At 40.4% G+C, this 24,819-nt stretch overlaps 1 protein-coding gene across 1 annotated transcript; it reads right to left on the bottom strand.

Annotated features, from left to right (window-relative positions):
• Positions 1-301: 301 nt before the first annotated feature.
• On the bottom strand, positions 302-23,989 carry LOC117592755 (fibroin heavy chain-like). The gene is made up of 34 exons (XM_034293378.1): positions 23,975-23,989; positions 23,503-23,811; positions 23,005-23,018; positions 22,653-22,870; positions 21,544-21,594; positions 21,228-21,266; positions 20,893-20,982; positions 20,500-20,607; positions 20,348-20,383; positions 19,436-19,453; positions 19,064-19,126; positions 18,871-18,945; positions 18,753-18,785; positions 18,366-18,386; positions 18,238-18,264; positions 18,000-18,023; positions 17,103-17,162; positions 16,615-16,947; positions 16,359-16,511; positions 16,226-16,258; positions 15,642-16,028; positions 14,244-14,540; positions 11,536-11,568; positions 10,589-11,368; positions 10,432-10,464; positions 9,994-10,359; positions 9,848-9,880; positions 9,464-9,766; positions 5,150-5,218; positions 4,274-4,321; positions 4,136-4,180; positions 1,997-2,029; positions 1,633-1,698; positions 302-1,527 (listed from the first exon to the last, which is right to left on the bottom strand). The coding sequence occupies exons 1-34, from the start codon at positions 23,987-23,989 to the stop codon at positions 1,481-1,483; spliced, it is 4,260 nt and encodes a 1,419-aa protein (XP_034149269.1). The 3' UTR covers positions 302-1,480.
• Between the last annotated feature and the right edge of the window lie 830 nt (positions 23,990-24,819).

Raw genomic sequence — 24,819 nt, 5'->3', positions numbered from 1 at the left:
AAACCTGCAAAATCGGCAGTGTATCAAATACTTGTTCTCCCCACTGTATGTTTTCTTGGAAAATGAAGACATTTCTAAGATGCTTAACTTTGGAATGGTAGTGTGTATAGATATGCTATTTCAGGGCAAAGATAAGTGTACATGCGTGTTCAAATACCACTATGGACATGTTTAGACTTACATCATGATTCAGGTAAGTCTTTATTCATATCACTCTTTTCAAAAGGTAAAACACAGTTGATCTTTGTCTGGGCTCAACGATATTAACACTAAAGCCCAAAGATGAAATATAACAATCATTATTACAAAATTTAACATAATGTAACATGACTCTTCTGGTAAATCATGACAGAGCATTTAAAGAAAATATAGAAAATAAAGCACTTTATAAAAATTTTACAAATTAAATGTCAAACAATCACAATTACTCAAATCCTACACGGAGATTAAACATTTAGATAAATGTGTGAGCATTTTTTCTTCATAATTTAAAAAGCCAAAATTAACTTAGAAACAAGTAAAGTTCAGAGTAAAAGGACATGGCGCTCTATTTAACCCGTATTGGTACAGTAGAATTTCAGAGGTGATTTGAGCTGGCATATGCTGCATTTACATTTAATTCAGATTTTAATTATTCTGAAATACAGAGCTTGCACAATACGGCTTGAATAAAGCCCATAGTTCTGCATCAGTGATAGTAGGATCTCAGCAGTCTGCAGGTGCCTCATTAAAACCTTATTATATATTCAGTTAAAGCATTGTAATTGAATACAGTTGATCTCACAACCTTGCTAAGAATACTGAGAACAAGCTTCGCTGTTGATCAGAGGGGATACTGTACTAAATCTTAAACAGTGGCTGTGAAACCATGCTAAAGTGAACTCCCATGACAGCCTGTCAAAATAGCAGCAGTGTGTATATTGCCATGTCAAGATGCCTTAAGACAGATTTTTTTTAAACATTTGCAACTAGACATTTGTGGGTTAAACAAAAATTAGGTACAGCAAATTGAAAAGTGCAAGTACAAATGTTGAGTCTTGGCCTTCTTGTCCATAGCATACTTTCAGACAGCGGTGTTGTACACTTCAGTGATGTTAGTAAGGAAACAGACAGTCAAATGTGGTGGTTCAATGTCAGCAAACACACAGGTCTAGAGACACTCTGTTGAGAGGCCTTAGTATCAGTGTTTAAAACAAGTAGGAGCTACATGGGTAAAGGGGTACTGCATGACTTCAGATAAAGGTGTACAGGTGATTATAAAATTAACAATGATCATCCTAAACTCTGTTACAATAGGTCAAACTCTACAGTTTGACGTTAATGATCACAGTTTCAGAATAAAAGGTCACACAAAGCCAGAGATACAAACTTTCAAAAGACGTAAAGGGGACACTGTTGGTCATTGAAGAATCTCCATAGTCTAAATTTAAGCGGTAGCACCACAATGTTGTTGATGAGGTCATTTCCTTCTGCTGCTCACTCACTTCTTCCTCCGTCCGCAGTATTTCCCCTGGCAGCTGGCGCCACCTGAAGGATTAACAGCATCACAGCATGTCAGAGCCATGTGAGCCATTGATTGAATACCTGATATGCAATTAAAGGTAAATATGGATTATTGTTATACTCAATTACCTCTGTAGCTGCCTGCTCCCAAAAAGCCCTGCATGGCTGCATACTTGGCTGCCTTCTGTGCATTGGCTGAAAGAGAAAGAAAAGTGACAAACTGTGACCTTGTGTCCAGCAACGCTCAGGAAGCATGTGTCACAGATTGACACATTGATATTCAATTAAATACTAAGCAAAACAGTGAGCCATTTCCCTAAATGACAGAGAAATAGCAAACAAGATCAAGATTAACATTTGTTAACTGTGTGCAAGCATGTGTGGGTGTATGCAAGCATGTGCACGGGTGTATTTCAACATCTAGACAGTAAAGAATTATAATGTGTTTGCAGTGAGGTTCCACCCAGACCCCTGATAGAGCAGGATGTCTTACATTTCTGCCCCGCCCCTCCTGTTCCATATCCTCCTACAGAAGAAATACAACAGGAAATCAGCACAGTAGATCCTTATGGAACAAATTATTTCCTACAAGTTCCTTCCGATAAATATCTTGGTATCTGAAATGAGTACCTCTGGGTCGGTTTGAAGGAATTGAAACAGTTGTGTATTTCTGAGATTTTTTTAGATCGAATGCAGGGCTCAATTGTAAATGAGACTTATGTCTAAGTTGACTACCTGATTAAATATTTGGTCAATAAAAATGTGCCCCTGCCAGTAATATTACACAACATTGGGGTCCAGCAGCTACAATTTGTTCCTTATTTTATTGACACTTAGAAGCAGGGGTTAAGTGGGATTTGGGAAGTGGGGGAGTACTGCTTTCTACTTTCCAGTAGTATCTAAAATGTTAAACTGCTGGCCAGTGGAAGTACGGGATCTCAGCTCCCCCTACGTCTCATTTGGACCATATGTGATGGAGCTTAGCTACCCCTACGTCTCATTTGGACCATATGTGCTGGAGCTTATCTCCCCCTACGTCTCATTTGGACCATATGTGCTGGAGCTTATCTCCCCCTACGTCTCATTTGGACCATATGTGCTGGAGCTTATCTCCCCCTACGTCTCATTTGGACCATATGTGCTGGAGCTTAGCTCCATCCCAGTTTAACCCCTGCTTAGAAACATGTTATGGAAGATGGGTAATGGGGAGGGATACGGACAGAAGGTGTAATTAAGTGGCCGAGCCAGGGTTCAAACCTGTGCTACCAGATCCTGAGTCGGGAGCTTGGATAGCTATGCGGCTCAGCTAAATGGCCTCCTTGAGTAAATATCTATGGTAAAACTAATCTCCATCTATAACCCCATTTCCAAAAAAGCTGGGATATTGTGTAAAATGTAAATAAAAACTGAATGCAATGATGTGCCAATGCTGTAAACCCTATATTCAATAGAAAATCATACAAATACAGTATATCAAATGTTGAAACTGAGAAATGTTGTTTCTTGAAAAATGACCACTTTGAATTTGATGCCAACAACATGTTTAAAAAAAGCTGGTACAGGGGCAACAATAGATTGGAAAAGTAATGTAATGCAAAAAAAAAAGCTGGTGGAACATCTCACAACTAATTCAGTGAATTGGCAACAGGTCACTATCATGACTGGGTATAAAAAGAGCAGCCCAGAGAGGATGAGTCATTCAGAAGTAAAGATGGGGAGGGGTTCCGCACTCGATGAAAGACTGAACTGGCAAATAGTGCAACAATTTAAGCACAACGTTCCTCAAAGTAAAATTGCAAAGAGTTTGGTGGTCTCATCATCTACGGTAATATCACTGAAAGATTCAGATAATCTGGAGAAATCTCTGTATGCAAGGGACAAGGCCGAAAACCAATATTGAATGGCCATGATCTTCGGGTCCTCTGTAGTGGAAATCACTGCATGGGCTCAGGAACACTTCTGAAAACCAATATCTGTGAACACAGTACGACACTGCTTCCACAAATGCAAGTTAAAACTCTACCATGCAAAGAAGAAACCATATATAGACAAGATCCAGAAACACTGCCACCTTCTCTGGGCCCAAGTTCATTTAAGATGGACTAAGGCGAAGTGGAAAACTGTTCTGTGATTCTAATTAATAAAAAATTGACAGCATGGCGCTAAACTGGCCTGCCTGCATTCCAGACCTGTCACCCATTGAAAACATTTGGCGCATTATGAAACTGATAATATGACAAAGGAGACCCTGAACTGTAGAGCAGCTGAAATCCTATATCAAGCAAGAATGGGGAAACATTTTACTTTGTCTCCTCAGTTCCAAAACACTTACAGAGTATTGGTAAAAGAAAAAGTGATGCAACACATGCCCTGTCCCAACTTTATTTAAAATAGGCATGTCTTTTTCCAGAAACAATAACATTTCTCAGTTTCAACATTTGATATGTTGTCTTTTTACTATTTTCAATTAAATATAGGGATAAACGAGTTACACATCATTGTGTTCTGTTTTTATTAGCATTTTACTCAATGTCCCAACTTTTTTGGAAACAGGGTTGTAGTAAAATACAGTATAAGAATAGTGTGAGGTCTCTGCTTTCCATAGACAGAGTTAAAAGTGGTTCTCCTTTACCTGGATATCCACCAGCAACACCTCCATAGCCTGGGACACCAGCCCCTGCAATGGAGAAAGAAGTATTAACAAACTGCTGTACCAATTTTTTATATAGTCTATGATCCACACTAACAATAATCTCATCTGGTAACCCACCTGGTACTCCTCCCACTCCACCAGCCACTCCAACACCAGGTACCCCTCCTGCTCCAGCGCATGGGGAAAAGTTACAGGTGTGTTATGGAGTATGACCTGGGCTAACTATAACAACATGTTAGTGAGTGTGTGTGTGTTAGGCTCCACTTCTATCCAAAAGTAGATTATATGCATTGCAGCTTTTAAAAGCAATGCTCACAGAGATTATATGCTGCTCAATCAGAAATTACCTTTTAAAGCTGCAATATCTATAACCCGGTAATGGATTTAATCCAGGCTTAACTAAAGTATGTTTGTATCTACACCTGCACTAACACAAAACAGGTAAATGTATGTACATGAATACTGATACAAAAACAACTAGCTACAGCCAGCATGTCTGAATTCACAACCATATTTAGCGACAGATGTAAGATAACACTGGTATTAAAGTTAATAGGCCCTTGCTGTCTCTCTCAGCTGGTTGATAGTGAGCTCCACCCTGGGAGCCATAATAATCTAGAAAGAGGACACAGTGAAAAAGCCACCCAGTCTGAACTACTAAGAGAGAGGCCATATAGAATATCTACACCTGGCAGTGTAATCAACTGTAGGCCTGCCTACCGGCTGATACATCCTTTGTCTATAGTACTCCTCATAGCTACACCCCTAGTAACTCACCTAGTACTCCTCATAGCTACACCCCTAGTAACTCACCTAGTACTCCTCATAGCTACACCCCTAGTAACTCACCTAGTACTCCTCATAGCTACACCCCTAGTAACTCACCTAGTACTCCTCATAGCTACACCCCTAGTAACTCACCTAGTACTCCTCATAGCTACACCCCTAGTAACTCACCTAGTACTCCTCATAGCTACACCCCTAGTAACTCACCTAGTACTCCTCCCATTCCCCCTGTTCCCCCAGTCACTCCAGCTCCAGGTACATGTCCTGCTCCACCACCTAGAGAACAGGTGTATGTATGTGTAAGATTATAATTGACCAACACAGGTAAACACAGCACACCTGATTTAGCTTTTAGAACATCTTATTTTTTCCAGTTTTTTATTTAAGTCTAATTAATTCAAGTACTGTGAATAACTTGAAATGGAAAAAAGGTATGCCAGAGGTTAAAAAAAAGTTTAGGTCACCAAAAACAAAACAATAATGTACAGTTCACAGTTATAAAAAAAATAAGCATTAACAACTTACAGCTGTAATGCAGCAATGGAAGTGAATCAAGCCTTGAAAGTTAATGCAAACAATTCCTACAGGTGTCCCAAATTATATTGATTACTTATCTCTATCTATGTAAAAGCAGTGTTGGTACAGACTACACAGTCGTAAGCATTATTTAGACAGCATTGTACTGTAGGATATTGCAATCATAATTGTGAGGAAAAAGCAATTAACAAAGGAAGGCAGACTGACCATTATAAGTCTTAAAAGTATAGGTCTTTCTTTTAGAGAAATTGCCAAAAAGCCAAAGTGAGTACAATTTCTTACACTAAAGGCACTTTAAAACTGGAGGAAACTAACAGGAAAAGAATAGGCAAAAGGATGGTTCCTCAGTGTGTGACACCAACTGTCAAAAATGAGGAGAAAGTGTAATCGTTTGCAGCTCTTTTGCTGGATCCAGAGTTAGAGGCTTGCACAGAGTGAATCACACCCAGAACCAAAACAGCTGCCACAACATTTTGCAATGGTGTACGTCATTGTTCATCCTAGAGCAAGATAATGACCCAAAACATTCCTCCAGGTTATATCGGAACTACCACAGTCTCCAGACTTAAACCCCATCAAGCTGGTTTGGATGAACTGGGCAGAAGGGTGAAAGCAAAGCAACCTACAAGTTCAATACTTTCATTCTAACTTCTAAACAGTGTTGAGAAGAACTTTTCGAACAATATTTGATTTCCATTGTAGAAAGAAACCCATGAGTGTGTTTGGCTTTTATGGCTGCAAAAACATGGCTCCTGAGGAGTCAAAATTGTAGATAACATTTTGTTAAACAAACTTATTCCCTAATTTATTTTTGTTTCCAATTGTTCATTTGTTCTATGCTTTAATTTCAGAGTTCTTTAAGTCACTGTGAATTTACATAAAAACTAGAAAAATGTAGGTGCTCTAAAACTTTTGCCTAGTAGTACAGCTCTGGAAATATTTTTGACCATTGCACCTTTTTCTTTCCTTTCCAGAAAAGTTGAAAAGTAAACTTTTGAGTGAGGAACATAAGCATTTAATTTGCAGTGGTTTCTTAATTTTAACCCTTCTGTTCCTCACTCAAAACCTTCCTTTTCAACTTTTTTGGAAAGGAAAGAAAAAGGTCAACATTTTTCCTGGAGCTGTATATACCAAACCCAGGGGCCGTATTCACAAAAAATTTTATCTTACCACTAGGAGGACTCCTAAACAGCACTAAAATTCCTTGGTTTCCTCTTAATACCTATTCACAAAGTTGCTAAGAGCAAATGTACTAAGGAACGAGGTGAAGTCTTAAGCTAAGAGAGAGGGCGGGGTTGATGTGTTCCACAAACAAGCTTACTTACTATGCGCACCGTGATTGGCTAATAGGGGAGGTCTCTGTCAGTGAATTCATCATAGCAATGCTGTAGAAGAATGTGTCATGCCATATTGAAGTAAATATACAAACCCAATTCCAAAAAAGTTGGGACACTCATAAACGTATATTTAATTCACAATACAATATAGATAACATATCGAATGTTGAAAGTGAGAAATTTTGTAATGTCATGCCAAATATTGGCTCATTTTGGATTTCATGAGAGCTACACATTCCAAAAAAGTTGGGACAAGTAGCAATAAGAGGCCGGAAAAGTTAAATGTACAGATAAGGAACAGCTGGAGGACCAATTTGCAACATATTATGTCAATTGGCAACATGATTGGGTATAAAAAGAGCCTCTCAGAGTGGCAGTGTCTCTCAGAAGTCAAGATGGGCAGAGGATTACCAATTCCCCCAATGCTGCGGCGAAAGATAGTGGAGCAATATAAGAAAGGAGTTTCTCAGAGAAAGATTGCAAAGAGTTTGAAGTCATCATCATCTATAGTGCATAATATCATCCAAAGATTCAGAGAATCTGGAACAATCTCTGTGCGTAAGGGTCAAGGCCAGAAAACCATACTGGATGCCCATGATCTTCGGGCCCTCAGACGGCACTGCATCACATACAGGAATGAAACTGTAATGGAAATCACAACATGGGCTCAGGAATACTTCCAGAAAACATTGTCGGTGAACACAATCCACTGTGCCATTACGCCGTTGCCGGCTAAAACTCAAAAAAAGGTAAAAAAAAGAATCTGTATCTTAAGAGGATACAGAAGCGCAGGCGTTTTCTCTGGGCCAAGGATCATTTAAAATGGACTGTGGCGAAGTGGAAAAGTGTTCTGTGGTCAGACGAATCAAAATTTGAAGTTCATTTTGGAAAACTGGGATGCCATTCCGACTAAAGAGGACAAGGACAACCCAAGTTGTTATCAGCGCTCAGTTCAGAAGCCTGCATCTCTGATGGTATGGGGTTGCATGAGTGTGTGTGGCATGGGCAGCCTACACATCTGGAAAGGCACCATCAATGCTGACAGATATATCCAAGTTCTAGAACAACATATGCTCCCATCCAGACGTCGTCTCTTTCAGGGAAGACCTTGCATTTTCCAACATGACAATGCCAGACCACATACTGCATCAATTACAATGTCATGGCTGCATAGAAGAAGGATCCAGATACTGAAATGGCCAGCCTGCAGTCCAGATCTTTCACCCATAGAAAACATTTGGCGCATCATAAAGTGGAAGGTGCGACAAAGAAGACCTAAGACAGTTGAGCAACTAGAAGCCTGTATTAGACAAGAATGGGACAACATTCCTATTCATAAACTTGAGCAACTTGTCTCCTCAGTCCCCACACGTTTGCAGTCTGTTATAAAAAGAAGAAAAAAAACAACAACTTATTTTTCCCTAAAAAGTGATACATTTTCTCAGTTTAAACTGTTGATATGTCATCTATGTTGTATTCTGAATGAAATATTGAAATTTGAAACTTCCACATCATTCACAATTGTACAGTGTCCCAAATTTTTTGGAATCGGGTTTGTATTAAAATTTTAATGTAGGCTGGATAACTGATTAAACATGAAACCAAGAATGATGTACTGACTGGTCAACATATGTTCAGCTAATTGTCAGCCTCTTAAATGTCTGGCAGGTTGTAAAGAAATGCATGTTAATCTTTTGATGGTGATAATTCATGTAATTATGTGTCCCAGCACCAACTACACGGGGGGTTTGAACTATGGCCATCATGAGGAACCCAAATAATTTTTTTGCACAATATGGGATCTGGAGAGGGCATTTATTGTTTAATGTAATATTCTACTGACAGATGACTGAGTTATATAAGCTCAGTACCAATAAATGCTGGCAGCTGCCCTTATAGGATTGTTTGTGACTTGGTCTTAGAAACTGTATAGACTAGATTGTTAACAATATTGTCATATACATTTCAATGAAGGTTTTTATTGTGATAAAGAACATCTGAGTGCTGCCAAATAACTCTAATGAAGCCTTGTTTGACCATCACTATTTCTTTGTGTTTTTTCCTGTTGCAAGATCCTTTTTTGGTTCAGCTTTTGGACGGATGGCCTCACATTTACCTTAACAATTCTCTGGTACAATATGGAATTCATAGTTGACTCAATGGGACATCCTGTCCTATGCCGAATGCCAGTGGTCTGGACTTTTCTCCATTTTTAGAATCTGTCGGACAGTGTAGTTATGCACTTTGAATTGCTTGGAAATGGTTTTGTAACCCCTCCCACTCACATCTTTCTTCTGAAGGCCTCAAAGTACTTTGATCTTGTTACCAATGTCAAATCTTTATAGAGGGCTGGACACTGCAGAGTTACTCTCCAATGATTTTCTAATAATTTGCACCTGTTTTGGTGCACCTGATTATGATTTTAGCTATTTTATTTGATAGTACAGGTTGGGGTGTACTTTTTCAACATAAAGAAATTAGATTTCTGTTTATTTTAACTGTATAGGTAGTTTCTATTGATATTTTGTGATTCATGAAATTGGGTGAACCTCATCAATTAATATGTTTGGAATTTACCTCAAATATTCATGTGTCCAAATATGTTTAAAAAAAAATAATAATAAAAAAAGACCTTTTCTTCACTCACCTGGTCCATAGCGAGATCCCCGTAAGGATGTGGAGCTATAACCTGACTTGTTTGGCTTCACTGCACCCTCACCGGTACCACCTGGTCCATAACCACTAGACCCAGCCCCGTAGCCTCCTGGTCCGGTCCCAACTCCACCCTGGCCAAATCCAGTCCCAGCGCCCCCTCTTAGCCCATAACTGCCAACTAGTCCACTTCCAGGGACATATCCTCCCTGACTTAGTCCAGGCCCTGCTCCTGGTACACCTCCCTGGCCAGCTGTTTGTCCTCCTCCTGGGGTCCCAAGGGCACCACTTAGCATACCTGTCAGTGGTATAACTTTATCAGGGCCAAGAATATTCTTCATTGCTATTTATGGAAGATCTGAAAAGACGATGTCCTCACCATATTTACGAGCCTTCGCATTTGCATCATACCCTGCAATACAAAGCATGTGTCACAAATTACACATTATGTTGAATCTAAATCTGTATTCTTCTGAGTGAATGAATTGATCCCAAGTTAAAGACAGCAATTTACAATCCAAGTACCTCCAGCTCCAGGTCCTTGTCCAGCACCACCAGGTCCATAACCACCTGGTCCTGTTCCAGCACCACCAGGTCCATAACCACCTGGTCTGGCGTCAGCTCCTCCCAGGCCAGGTCCAGTCCCAGTGCCCCCTCCTGGTCCATAACCACCACCAGGAACAAACCCAGCACCAGGACCATAACCACTAGGTACTCCTCTTCCACCACCAAACCCAGATCCAGGAACTCCTCCCTGGCCTTGTCCAGTCCCTGTTGCCCCTCCTGGTATACCTCCTTGGCCTTGTCCAGTCCCTGCTCCCACTCCTGGTACACCTCCCTGACCTGTTGTTTGTCCTCCTCCTGCGGTCCCAAGGGCACCACTTAGCATACCTGTGAGATAACTTTATCAGGATAAAGTATTTTCTTGCAAGAATTGATGGAAGATCTGAAAATATGACATACCATATTTACGAGCTTTTGCATTGGCATCGTATACTGTAAAGCAAAGCATGTTCACACATTACACATTATATTATAATCTGAGTGGAAATGTGCATTAAAACAAAAGGATGATCTCCATTGATCTGAAGTTAAAAGCAGTCATTTTCAGTCCAATTACCTCTAGTTCCAGTTCCCTGTCTGATGCCAGCTCCACCGTGTCCATAACCACCTGGTCCGGCCCCAGTTCCTCCTGGCCCATAACCGCCTGGTCCGGCCCCAGTTCCACCTGGCCCATAACCACCTGGTCCGGCCCCAGTTCCACCTGGCCCATAACCACCTGGTCCGGCCCCAGTTCCACCTGGCCCATAACCACCTGGTCCGGCCCCAGTTCCTCCTGGCCCATAACCGCCTGGTCCGGCCCCAGTTCCACCTGGCCCATAACCACCTGGTCCGGCCCCAGTTCCACCTGACCCATAACCACCTGGTCCGGCCCCAGTTCCACCTGGCCCATAACCACCTGGCCCATAACCACCTGGTCCGGCCCCAGTTCCACCTGGCCCATAACCACCCTGTCCGGCCCCAGTTCCACCTGGCCCATAACCACCCTGTCCGGCCCCAGTTCCACCTGGCCCATAACCGCCTGGTCCGATCCCAGTTCCACCTGGCCCATAACCGCCTGGTCCGGTCCCAGTTCCACCTGGCCCATAACCGCCTGGTCCGGCCCCAGTTCCACCTGGCCCATAACCGCCTGGTCCGGCCCCAGTTCCACCTGGCCCATAACTGCCTGGTCTGACCCCAGCACCTCCCTGACCAGGGACATACCCAGCACCAGGACCATAACCACCAGGGACTCCTCTTCCACCACCAACTCCAGAAACTCCTTCCTGGCTTAATCCAGTCCCTGCTCCTGGCACTCCCTGGCTGGCTCCTTGTCCTCCAAAGGGACTACTTAGCATACCTGTCAGTGAAAAAATGTATTCAGGACAACTCCGGTCCCAGAGAGCCAAAACATTTGTTTTTCCTTTCCTAACTTCCAGTTAACTGCACTTAACATGACTGGTTGAAAGTGTTTTGGCCTTCTGGAGCGAAGATAAATTGCTCTGTGTCAAAAGATGATATACTCACCGTATTTACGAGCTTTTGCATTTGCATCATACCCTGCAATACAAAACATAATTTTAAAAAAATCTAAGACGAGATGTGTATGAATACAAAGAAATAGGATTCTGTTCTCAGTTGGCGTTTAGCCAGCAGAGTTGTCAAACACATACTAATTGGCAATTTCAAACTGTTAAAAAATATATATATCTGTTTACAAAAAGTGTTCCACAAAACATCCAATTAGTCAGTCAATAACCGATAGATTATATATTGCTTATAAGTACACCACATGCGCAATTCATGCAGCCCATTATTTCACTTCTCTTAAATTTTTTTTTTAACATGTAGTATTGTATACAATTGAAGACAATTTCAATAATTACCGACACCCTACACTTCGAAAAAACAATCATACTCATTATACCAAAGAATTTTGCAATCATAGTGGAGTACATCACGTTAGTCAGTAGCGTTGCGCTTTTGTAGATAATGCTGCCAACACCACAGAATACCAGTTGCAGCAATGAAGTAAATTACTGTAATTTGACACCACTATGAGTAGTTGCCTTTGACGTCTACAAAATTACCTCATAATATACAATGACTCTCGAAAATATACACACTCTTATTGTGCTATAACATTAAATCATAGTGGATTAAATGTCAAAGTAAAAACTGAATTCTAAAAATTGTTCTACATTAATACAAAATTGAAAATAAACAATATTTGACTGCATAGGTATTCAAACACTAAATCCGAATTTGGTTTAAGGCACCTTTGGCTCAACCAAGTCTTTATGAGCATTGCACATCTGGACACAGCAATCTTTTTCCCACTCCACTTTGCAAAATTGCTCAAACTCCATCAAGTTAGATGGGGACTTGTGGTAAACAACAATTTTCATCATGCACAATTGTACACACCATTGATTGGGCCACTACACAAATTAAATTATTTGTTTATAAGCTATTCCCATGTCGTTTTGGCTGTATCTTTTAGGTAATTGTCCCTGTTTAATCATCTCGCAAGTCCCAGGTCATTTGAAGACGTCAGTAGGTTGTCAGTAGGTTGTTGCAATGTGCACAGTGTCTCCCTTCTCAGTCTGAAAGACTATTCATTCTTTTAGAGTGATCTCTCTGATTAATGCCCCTTCTCGTCCAGATACTCAGTTTTTGAGTTGTGCCTAATTCCCTTCCTTTCTTAATAATTAACTTTTCTGTTGCTCTTGCGATATTCAATGCCTTTTAAAACTATCTTATCCTACCATGATTGGTGCATTTGAAGAAGTTTATTTTAGATTCTTTAGGAAATGTACAACATTTTGTGTTGTTAGGAATAAGGTAAAACACTGTATTTGCACACAGGCGGACTCTATTCAACTACAGTTATTACATGAATTCCAAAGACAACTAGTTTCCCCACAGCTTATTCAGGTGTGTCAGAGTAAAAGGGTGTGACTACTTATGCATCAATAATCTTCTAGATTTTATTTTTTTAGTTTGACATTATGGATTTTTTTTTGTGTTCAGAAGTGACAGAAATTCCTAATTAAATCCATTTTGATTTCAAGTTGCAACACAAAATGTGGGGTTGAATACCTTTGAGAGCCACTGTACATCATGTTTTTTGCCCCGGTCAAAGTACATGGATGTGTAAATATCTGAAATATGCTCATATAAGCAGCAAAGACCTTCAGAATTATGTGGGACATTAATAGCCGAATTATAAAGGATTGGATGGTCTCTTGTTTTCCCCAGTTTAAGTGGAGTTGTTGACAATGCAATAACCAAATAAATGAATGGAGCGTGCTGATTGGCCAATGAGGACAAGCCCTTGTCTCTACCATTGATTTATTTATTTAAACCCAGTCCTTTTGATTGAAATATAAAGTTTACAATTCCAGCTGTATAAATACAGTGGGGAGAGCAAGTATTTGATACACTGCCGATTTTGCAGGTTTTCCCACTTACAAAGCATGTAGAAGTCTGTAATTTTTATCATAGGTAATCTTCAACTGTGAGTGACAGAATCTAAAACAAAACTCCAGATAATCACATTGTATGATTTTTAAGTAATTAATTTGTATTTTATTGCATGACATAAGTATTTGATACATCAGAAAAGCCATCTTGAACTTCTTCCATTTTCTAATGATTGTGCCGATAGTTGTTGCCCTTCTCACCAAGCTGCTTGCCTATTGTCCTGTAGCCCATCCCAGCCTTGTGCAGGTCTACAATTTTATCCCTGATGTCCTTACATAGCTCTCTGGTCTTGGCCACTGTGGAGAGGTTGGAGTCTGTTTGATTGAGTGTGTGGACACGTGTCTTTTATACACGTAACCAGTTCAAACAGGTGCAGTTAATACAGGTTATGATTGAAGAACAGGAGGGCTTCTTAAAGAAAAACTAACAGGTCTGTGAGAGCCGGAATTCTTACAGGTTGGTAGGTGATCAAATACTTATGTCATGCAATAAATGTAAATTAATTATTTAAAAATCCTACAATGTGATTTTCTGGATTTTTGTTTTAGATTCCATTTCTCACAGTTGAAGTGTACCTAAATTACACTCCTCTACATGCTTTGTAAGTAGGAAAACATCGGCAGTGTATCAAATACTTGTTCTCCCCACTGTAGTTAACATCTTCTAACACACATGGACCTATACTACCCATACTAATATTTACAATTGTGTTAGGTTTGTTAAATTACAGCCCATGATAACCCAAGTACCTCTTGCTCCAGTTCCCTGTTCAGCCCCACGTCCAGCTTCACCTTGTCCATAGCCACCAGGTCCAGCCCCAATACCTCCAGTCCCAGCACCATAGCCACCTAGTCCGGTTCCTGCACCAACTGGTCTGGTCCCTACTCCACCTGGTCCATAACTCCCAGGTCCGGCACCATATCCCATTTGTCCAGCCCCACCTGGTCGGGTGCCTGCTCCACCTAGACCAGCTGCAGTTCCTCCTGGTCCATAGCCACCAGGTCCAGCACCGTAACCACCAGGCCCTCCACTGGTTCCCCCATGCCCTGAAACCAATGCAAAATTGAATTCTAAAGTACAAGAATACATTTGGTTTAGCAACATCATATGACTGCAATTTTTTACATAATTAAAAAAATGTAAAGGAAAGGGTGCAACATTAATTCCCCATTGAAAATGCATTTTCAATGAAGTAATTATTAAAAGCACTTAATAAATGTACAGTAATGGAGTAAACGTTTTAGAACACCAACATTTTTCCAGTATTTAATGAAATTCGTTAATATACTCTGAAAGTAAAGCATAGGACAAATAAACAAATGGAAGACAATCCCCCCCCCCCCACAAAATGTAATCAAAAAGTTTGACTAATCAAAGTAGCAAACTTTTCAAGCATAACAGCCGAACACACTCATGGGAATCATTCAACAATGGAAATCCAATATTGTTCGGACAGTTCTTCCCAACAATGTTGCAGTAGTTCCCACAAATGTGTTTTACTTGTAGGTTGTTTTGCTTTCACCTTTCTGCCCGGTTCGTCCCAAACCAGCTTGATGGTATTTATGTGTGGAGACTGTCCTAGCCATTCCACGATTTGAAGCCTACCATGTTGTTTTTTTCTTCTAAGGTAGTTCCACCTGAAGGTATGTTTTGGGTCATTATATTGCTGTAGGATGAACCCTGACCAACAAGGCAATTAACAAAGGCAAATAATAATTGTATATCCTGCAGTACAATTCTGTCCAAATAATGTTAAGAGGGTGTAGTAACACTGTCTGTTCCAACACTGCTTTTATACAGACAGCGAGTTTGTAAGTAATCAACAGAATTTGGGACACCTGTATGAATTGTTAGTATCAACCTTCAAGGCTTTATTTACTTCCATTCCTACAGGACAACTGTAAATTAACCCCTTACTTAAAAATGCATTTTGTATTACTCTTTAATGCACATTATTTTTCAGTTTATGGTCAAATAACTTTTTTTTTAACCTCTGGCAGTTTACTACTTACCATTGTACCATTTCAGGTTATTCACTGGACTTGGACTACTTAAACTTCAATAAAAACTGGAAAAATGGGGGTGCCCCAAAACTATTGACCAGTTGTGTATACAAAAATAAATGTTGCATGACATTTCTAACATACTTTTAAGTGGTTTTCCAGGGCCTGTACCAATTCCAGTGCCAGCTCCGCCTGATCCATAGCCACCTGTTCCAGCTCCACCTTGACCTCCTCCTATACCTGCTCCAGCACCCAGGCTACCAGCTCCAGTCAGACCTCCACCAGCAGCTCCAGTCTTCCCTGTCTTGGATCCACCAGAGCCACCAGGACCGGCTCCAGCCCCATATCTTCCAGGGCCAACCCCATAGCCACCTTGACCAGCTCCATAACCCCCTGGACCGGCACCAGCTTCATAACCACCAGGTACGGACCCATAGCTACCCGGTCCAATGCCGTATCCTCCAGGACCGGCTCCATATCCATACCCTCCAAGACCTCGTCCTGCTGCTCCAACTTGGCCATCACCATATCCTAAATGAAGGATTGAGAAATATAATGGATGTGCATGTGCTGAAAGATACAAGAGAAAAACCCAGAAAGACATGCAGATAACTTAAAATGACTCAAAATGACCTATGCATGGCTTCTCTGAGCCCAATTTTACTCCAGCCCCAGTTATTAATGCTCTTGCAAAATCAACAATGTGTGTATGGCTGACTACGGCATACCTCGACCTGGCAGGACTCCACCAACTCTGTAGCCTGAAAGACAGAAACAAACATCACCTTATTGAAGACATCAGGACAATCTTGTTGTGGTGCTGAGTTGATTTCCTAGCACTTGTTTGATATAAAGAATTACTTTTTCCTGGTTTGGGGGTTCCAGCTACTACACTACCAGCACCACCAGTCCCAGGGACAATGCCGGTTCCTGCTGCCCCGTCCGGACCTATTCCTCCAGGACCTCCTCCAACACCTCCTGCACCCAGGCTGCCAGCTGCACCTGCTCCGTAGCCTAAAGTTAAAGAAACCAGCAGATTATAGTATGAAAATGTCTTCTTTAATATGAGTTACGTTGACAGTCACTGTCTTATCTAAGTGTTTAAAAAAATATGTACTTTTGGGTGGTTTATCAGTGCTGCTTGGTCCATCTCCTCTCCCAACTCCACCAGGTCCTCCTGTTCCAACTCCACCAGGTCCTCCTGTTCCAACTGCACCAGGTCCTCCTGTTCCAACTGCACCAGGTCCTCCTGTTCCAACTGCACCAGGTCCTCCTGTTCCAACTCCACCAGGTCCTCCTGTTCCAAATCCACCAGGTCTTCCTGTTTCAACACCACTAGGAATTGCACCTGCATCTGCATCTCCTTCACCAGGTGTGTCACCTCTTGGAGGTTTCAGAGGTTTAGCTACAGGTAGGGTCCCCGCTCCAATTACGTCACCAAGAGCAGCACCTTTAGAACCAATAAGGAGACAACAGCTTTCAGACCAGCTTTTTCATGACACCTTGATGAGAAACATAACAAAACCGAATACTTGAAGTGTTTTAATGGTTTATATTTTATAGCAGATTGTTTTGGTGAAATCATGTATATTATAAAACCATCACCTGTTTCTCCTTCCTTAGAAGGTTTTCCGTCAGCACCGACACCAACCCCTGTTCCCACACCTATTGAAGAAGGACTTTACATGACACTGCCTGTACAGGTACATGTAGTATGTGCTGTGTGTATATACTGACGATTATAGAGCCTGAGCTAGATCACGTTTCCATGTTCTTGGTTATTTTTTCAGTCATTTTTAGACTGTTGGTAATGTTACTTTGCAGCTATTTCACATTTATAGATTATAATTGCTTAGTTGCAAATAGTTGATACACTTTACTTATAATTTATGTTTGATTTTTCTTTTTAAACAGACGGGGTGCCAAAAAAGTTATTTTAGCACCATTTTGTCACAATTGAAGACATGTTGATTAGTATTTTGGGCACAAAATTCCAACTGGCTTAGATAGCCACACAGCAAAGGATTAATCCAAAATGTGGCTAGCGTTAACCCTGGACCAGGCAGACTTACATTATTTGTTCACTGGCATTAAAATATTTTTTAAGCTTAAAATGATGAACACCTGGATATGATTAGTATTCTTTAAAACAGAAATTGTTGGTATAAAATGGGCTCATCAAAAGTTTGCTCTGTTAAAGTGTCTTTATTAACAAATCCATGTAATTACTCAAACTATTATCAAATCAAGTGATTTATTTTCTTCATGATGCTATTGGTAGTGAATACTGGCCAGTACAGGCATACCTCCAGTTCTTAAGTCAACAATGTGTATTGACCTGAGTCCACATCATGAGTTACGGTACTATAAATGACCCAAGTACATACCACAGAATAGAAAAATAGACACAATGAAAATCCAAATCCAGTTCTTATCTATAATTTGCAATGATGAAAACTAATTTGAATTTTAATACAAGTATGTGGTCATGCTATTTCTCACCGGCAGATGACACTCCTGATCCACCTACAGAGAAAGAATATGAGAGAGGTTAGAGACAGCCACAAATGCATGCAATTGAAAAAAAACTCTTATTTAATATCAATGTATTTCCATTAATAGTTGCACATGAAGACAAATGATCAGAATTTTTTTATCCGAATATCATACAAAATATTTAAAAATGACTATGTAACCATGAATCAGACACCGATATTACATCAATGCACCACAAACTCACCACTGGGTTGAACCACTCCAGCAACAACTGTAAAAACGAAAAATAAGATTTGAATTCCAACCAAAGAACACTTGAATGAGTGTGTAGTATATACTTTGGGTTGTAGAACAACATTCTAAATTACTTACTTTCTGGCACTTCAGTTCCTGCTACAGAAAGGAACCGAATCAGCATTTTAATTAGCGGGACAATAGTATGTGCATATGTTAGATAATATTAATGAATGTTAGCATGTAAAGAAAAGAATGGGAAAATAAAAAAATTGAGGTGAAAGCAAGGATCCAAAGAAATGTGTCAACAGGATTATATGGCTTGAGGTTTTTATTATGTCCTGTGGTTTATATACCACCCTTACTGCCATCACTTTACATTTTCTTTATACTAGAAATGCAGAAAGATCTAATGATGGTGGATAAGAAAATCGTTTACATTAATTATATGTAAATGTTGTGTATGTTAAAGCAGAGAGCCATTGAAAATGGTTGTTTTCTCTCAAAGTGGTCAGGTGAACATACCAATTGCCGTGCCTCTGACCCCAGATTTATCTGCTAAAAATAAAAAATTTATTCACACAAACATCAAAAGCTTAACACTGGGACTAGTGATGTTTGAAAGGGTTGTTTTCTGGAATACCTGTTTTTTCTCCAATTCCTCCAAGACCATCACCCCTGACAGTTCCTCCAGCAGCACCGCCTGCAAGGCTGGAACCTGTCATTACGTGATCCAATGTTTATAACATTTTCTTAGTCAAGAAAAAATACATCTTAGTGTATAAATGTCTGCTTGCGCCAGCAAATGCACTAATTGAATATCCCTCAACACCCACCGTCTCCAGGGCCACCAGAACCTTCAGATCCTTCTAGAGCCCCACCGGCAATACCAGGCTCACCTGGAGGTACAAAGTAACTAGTCTTCAAATGTATCTACTGCATGTTACAGTATGTTGTTCCAGTATTTGCATAATGATTGGATGATCATTGTATAGAATCTTGATTAAATCCCCTATTCTCCTTGAACTCACCAATGAAAATTATTTCATATTTGAAGATGACATTTGACACATGACATGGAGTAAAGGGAATGAAATGCAAGTTAAAGAGACTAACACCCAGGCTTCAAAGTAACTACTACAAACTGGTAGCATTTTAAATATTTTTAGAATGGCTATGATCCATGCAGTGACAAAAATTTATCTCACCTGGTGCTTTGGTTCCATCTGCATTCCAAGTTTCAAGTGCAACAAAAAAGGGGAAAAGTCTTATTTAAACCTCCAATTTCTGCCAGAATGATATATACAGACATAAAACTTCTTCCAGTTCTCTGGCCCTTTTAGTTGGAATTAAGTGAGAATGGCATGGAATTGCAGGAGCTTGTCTGTCTGAATGAAATGAGGGGCTGTAAATGTTTTTGACTGTAACCTTTAAATTACAAAGCGCCGGTTTCGCAGACACAGATTAAGTCTAGTCTAGGACTAAACGATAAGCTCAATGGAGTTTTCTATTGAACTGTCTTTTTTTTCCTGCTTCCTGACAATTTACCAAAGAGTTGATTTCTATACACCTCTTGTTTAGGTCATTTCTTTGACTTGACTTTTCTGCCTCATGATTTTAGTTATTTCTATGAAGACGGTTTCTGCTTCATTGCCTGCTTTACTAAATTGATAATTCTCTAGTCCCTCATGTTAAGAGACAATAGTAACTAACTCCAAATGCAAACACTACACCTAGAATCACATTAGACCTTTTGTTAGCTAACAACACACTTGGCCAAGAAACAATCTGAGCAGTCAATTGTCCTTTTGGTCCCCCTTAAATGGGGTATGATGATATAAGGGCTGCAATTCATACACAGTTCACAATGTATGGATGAAAATACCCTCCAGTAGGAAGCTGACAGTGTGCACTTTAACCTCCCATTAATTGTTTCATTTTATTTCCAATATGTGCAGTACGGAGTCAAAACAAAAGATGTGTGTATCTGTCCCAATACTTATGGACTTCACTAAGGGCTCAAATGGTCGTGATGTTGTGCACTATATAGTTGATAGGTTTCCCTTTGGGATACAAACATTTACATCAATGCCCTAAATATCCCATATCTGAACACGTACTTAGACCTTCTTCTCCATCCTTCCAAGCACCAACACCTGGAGAACAGCAGGAGAAATTAGATGAATAGGTGTCAAAACCAATTCAAACAGGATTCCTGTTGAAATAAAACTGCCTTAGAGTTTGACTAATTGCTCCTGAGAATGTAGCCTACCTTCTGCTCCTCCTATGCCTGTCCCGTTTGTCCCAGCTCCTATCCCAGTGCCATCTCCTCCCGCTCCTATGCCTGGTCTAGGCGTGGCTCCGACACCTCCTGCAACTCCTAAGTACCAATAGAAGTCTTCATTATTATCGTCATCATCCTCAACATCCACATCTTCATCATCATGTTTGAAACTCACTGTATTCATCATGTTTGAAACTCACTATATTCATCATGTTTGAAACTCACTGTATTCATCATGTTTGAAACTCACTATATTCATCATGTTTGAAACTCACTGTATTCATCATGGTTGCTTCGACAGGCACAATTAAAGAACAGATATGATAGGAACCATAAGCCCTGCATCCCCCAGACTCTGTCCTTAATATAAGCAACTTTTACCTCCAGCGCCCACCCTGTCCCTGGTCCCTGTCCCTGCCACAGTCCCGACAGCTGCTCCAGCACCAAGGTCCCCTGCTGCCCCACCTGGGCCTATAAAGGAACATATTAATTAGTGAAAGTTTGATGACACTGATTGAATTCAACAGAAAGGAGAGGGAATGACACTGGTTTTAACTCTGGGAACAGGTGAACATGTTTCATTACTTATTCCTCTTCTGGCCACTTTGTCTTTTTTTTTTTATTTAGCCATTACTAACCAAATCTATTAAGAAATAATTCCAATTTGCAATGGACATTTAGCTGCTATCTAATAATTTTGGATAACAAATTCTTACCATATTTGGGTGCTTTAGATCCAGACTGAGTTCCGTAACCTGCCAATCGTAACCAAAGACACAGAGACCACAATCAACCAAACCTCCTGGACCATAATTTAACCTCCTGGTCCAGTACAAGCTGTCCATAACCATCTGGTCCAACTCAATTGTCTCCTTTGTATATGGCATGTTAATATGTACAGTAATGACATAATGCTCTGTTTTCTGTGGAACGAGGTGTTGCAGTGTGGTTTTGGGTCCTGTTTTCAGCTTAACTGTGGTGATTCAGAAAGGAGCTTTGAGAGGCAAACTCAAATCTAGATAATATTCTCACCTGGTCCAAAGCCACCTTGTCCAGCACCATAGCTGCCTGGTACCCCTTCGGCTAAGGAAGAAAGAGGTCATCCCCAGAAATGTATATAGCTTTATATCACTTGATCTATTTACCATTATATCACCCATTATTGCCCTGTAAGCTGTCTATGGACAAGGTAAGACCATAAAACCTACATGCTTCAAAGAGAAACCCATCACCCTGACCCATGCCTTGTCCGTATTCAGAATCTTTTGATCAAGGTCCATATCTTGTATAACAACACAAGATGTTAATCTTACTGACCAATTGAACTGCTTGAATGTTGAACTGAAATCAGCACAAAAAGATTACCCAAACTATTTAGCATATTATGAATCTACCACTTTTTTGTCTTCCTACATGATTGTGTACAGATTTAGACAATTATTCACCACAATGAATATTTATAAATATTTTCACCAGGAAAGTTTACATAATTGGTTGATTGAGGCAGCCGTCTTCTAAAAATGTAGTTCTGTTTTGTAGCAGTTATTGTAGCCTTTGTGTTTTGCTAGTATTGAATAGATATGGTTTTGCTCGTTCAATGGAGCTATTAAACTTGTCTCAACAATGCAAAAACATTACATTTTACCTGACACATTTATCCAGAGTGCCTTAAAGTAACTAGCTAGGTTTCCACTCTTGAAGTTAGGTTTTTCAAAACAGGTGCAGTACTAGTTTTTACAGATGGTTGTGAGTCTTTTTGAGATTGCAAAACAATCTAATGATTCCTTATTACAAGAAAAGCTGGACTTTTCTATGAAATCTGGATATTTTGGTTTGCTCTCAACCATGAAATTGTATTTGTCTGTTTCTACTGATGAAACGTAGAAACGCTTGTTTTCGTTGCTTGAAGAAATTAACAATTTGGATGGCGTATGTTAAAACCATCATAATGGACATTCTGTAAATAAGTAAAGAGGGCAGCAGGGAAATGCTACTTTAAGCGCAACAAATAATGTTTCTGGAATATAAACAAAGGCTTACAGAACCGATAAAATTGTCTCAAAGTACAACACAAAGAATGTTGCTTTGTCAGTAGCACCTGAGCGTGTCCTAAGGAATCCTGGCTCTGCTGTTGACTAACCCTCCTCCAGGTCCATAGCCTCCTCCAGGGACTCCTCCTGCTCCCTGAGCAAACCCAGCACCAGGACCAGCTCCCTGTCCCATATCCACCCCCAGGTACTCCTCCTCCTGCCTCCTAAAGCCACCCCTGGTCCATAGGCTCCACCTGGCAAACCTCCTGCAGGCAAACCGAACTGCACACCCAGGCCTCCTCCTGGAGCTCCTCCACCTCCCCCTGGACCTGTCAGGACAGTAAAAGGGAAAAAGATAGATTCCGAAAACAGATAAATATGACAGCCCTAATATTTATGGATTTTCATCATTTTACAAAAAAAAGCTTTCTCAATAATTCTTACCATATTTGAGAGACTTAGCCCCACCAGGATATCCTTTGAGAGAGACAACATAAAAGGAGATATTTATATAAGGTAAAATAATACCTATACATTATGATTTGTTTGTATCTTACAAGTTTTCTAACACGTTTGTTTCCATCCATTGGCTGGCACCTGTGCCTGGACAGCCCTGTTCTAACGTGGGGCTGAGTCCTAGCCATTGGGGTACTTCTGAACATGCATTATTAATAGCTAACTGTAAACATTGTTTAACCCCTTGTCACAAACACCTTGTTTTGATGATTGCCCTAAACAAATCCTTGGTGTCAGAATGAGCTACATGGAAACAGTTTTCAAAACATAACACTAGAGTTTATGTTAATGTAACCACTGGCAACACAATGGTGCTGTAAAAAAACATAGCATTATACAGGGTCATTGTGACAATTGGTCCAGATACACACTGTGTTCTAGTCCTGCTCAAGTTACAAGGTCATATGAAATCTCTACAATGTTTAGAGCAACATATTTAATGTACCTTCAGAACCAGCACCAGGTCCATAGCCAGCAACAATCCCACTACCAGGTAAACCACCTCCAGGTCTGTATCCAGAACCAGGCACTCCCCCAGAACCAAGCCCAGATCCAGGCCCTGCACCTTGGCCAAGTCCGGTCCCAGCACCCCCTCCTGGTGCATAACCACTAGGTCCATAACCAGTACCTGGACCATAACCTCCAGGGACTCCTCCACTACCACCAAGCCCAGATCCTGGCACCCATCCCTGGCCTTGTCCAGTCCCTGCTCCCACTCCTGGTACACCTCCCTGGCCAGCTGCTTGTCCTCCTCCTGGGGTCCCAAGGGCACCACTTAGCATACCTGTCAGTGGTATAAATTTATCAGGGCCAAGACTATTCTTCATACCTGTCATTGGAGGCATTACAAATCAGTGTTCATTTTATTCGTTTTTTAAAAATGTATTTAGCCTTTACAGTGAAAATCAGTTTGAGACCATTTGATTGAGCATCTTTCGAGAAAGTGAGTCAAAACTGTTTGGCCAGTCCAAAGGGCTTTCTTTATGCTATTATATTTCAGATCCTCGTTTAGGTATTCAAAGTCTTGCTCCGAACAACCCACATGAGGCTCGAACCAATGAATCTGTAAACACAATGATCGCTGTCATCCACAAAATATCATTACACAAACAACCACTTCAAGTATTCAGAGTGAGTGATGTAACTGATTGAAATGCTATCTGTGTCAACTGCAGCACTTATTGACCAATAATACCTGTTACATGTACTTGTTTGTATCTGTGTGAGTTGTTCAAGCGTCCTGCATTACTGAGTCTCTATCGACAAGTTAAATTATTGCATTGATATATGAATGCTCGTTAGTATATGATAATATTAGTATTTCTTTACATTTCTCTCAACTAAAATAAACATTAATAATAGTTATTATTAAATGCATATTGTCATTCATTTTTGCTAATAAAACAGGTTATTTTAATTAAGTTAAAAGAACACAATTACTTTTCTTTGTGTTTTCTTCCTAATTTTCCAACACACAAGGATATTGGACATACCATATTTGCGTGCCTTGGCATTTGCATCATATCCTGTAACAGAACACATTTGTAATGAAATACAATACAGTTTTCCTGTTTCATAGAGCATTCTTCTCAGTTAACATGGAAGACATCGACACAAAATACTATATCACTTGAAGCTGTACCTCCAGTTCCTTGACCTGTGCCAGCTACACCTGGTCCATAGCTGGCTCCACCTGGTCCATAGCCGGCTCCACCTGGTCCGTAGCTGGTACCACCTGGTCCATAGCTGGTACCACCAGGTC

Source organism: Esox lucius, chromosome 7 (assembly GCF_011004845.1).
Source record: "Esox lucius isolate fEsoLuc1 chromosome 7, fEsoLuc1.pri, whole genome shotgun sequence".
Lineage (NCBI taxonomy): Eukaryota > Metazoa > Chordata > Actinopteri > Esociformes > Esocidae > Esox > Esox lucius.
Note: the sequence above shows the minus strand (reverse complement) of the source record. Positions and strands in the feature narration are given on the sequence as shown.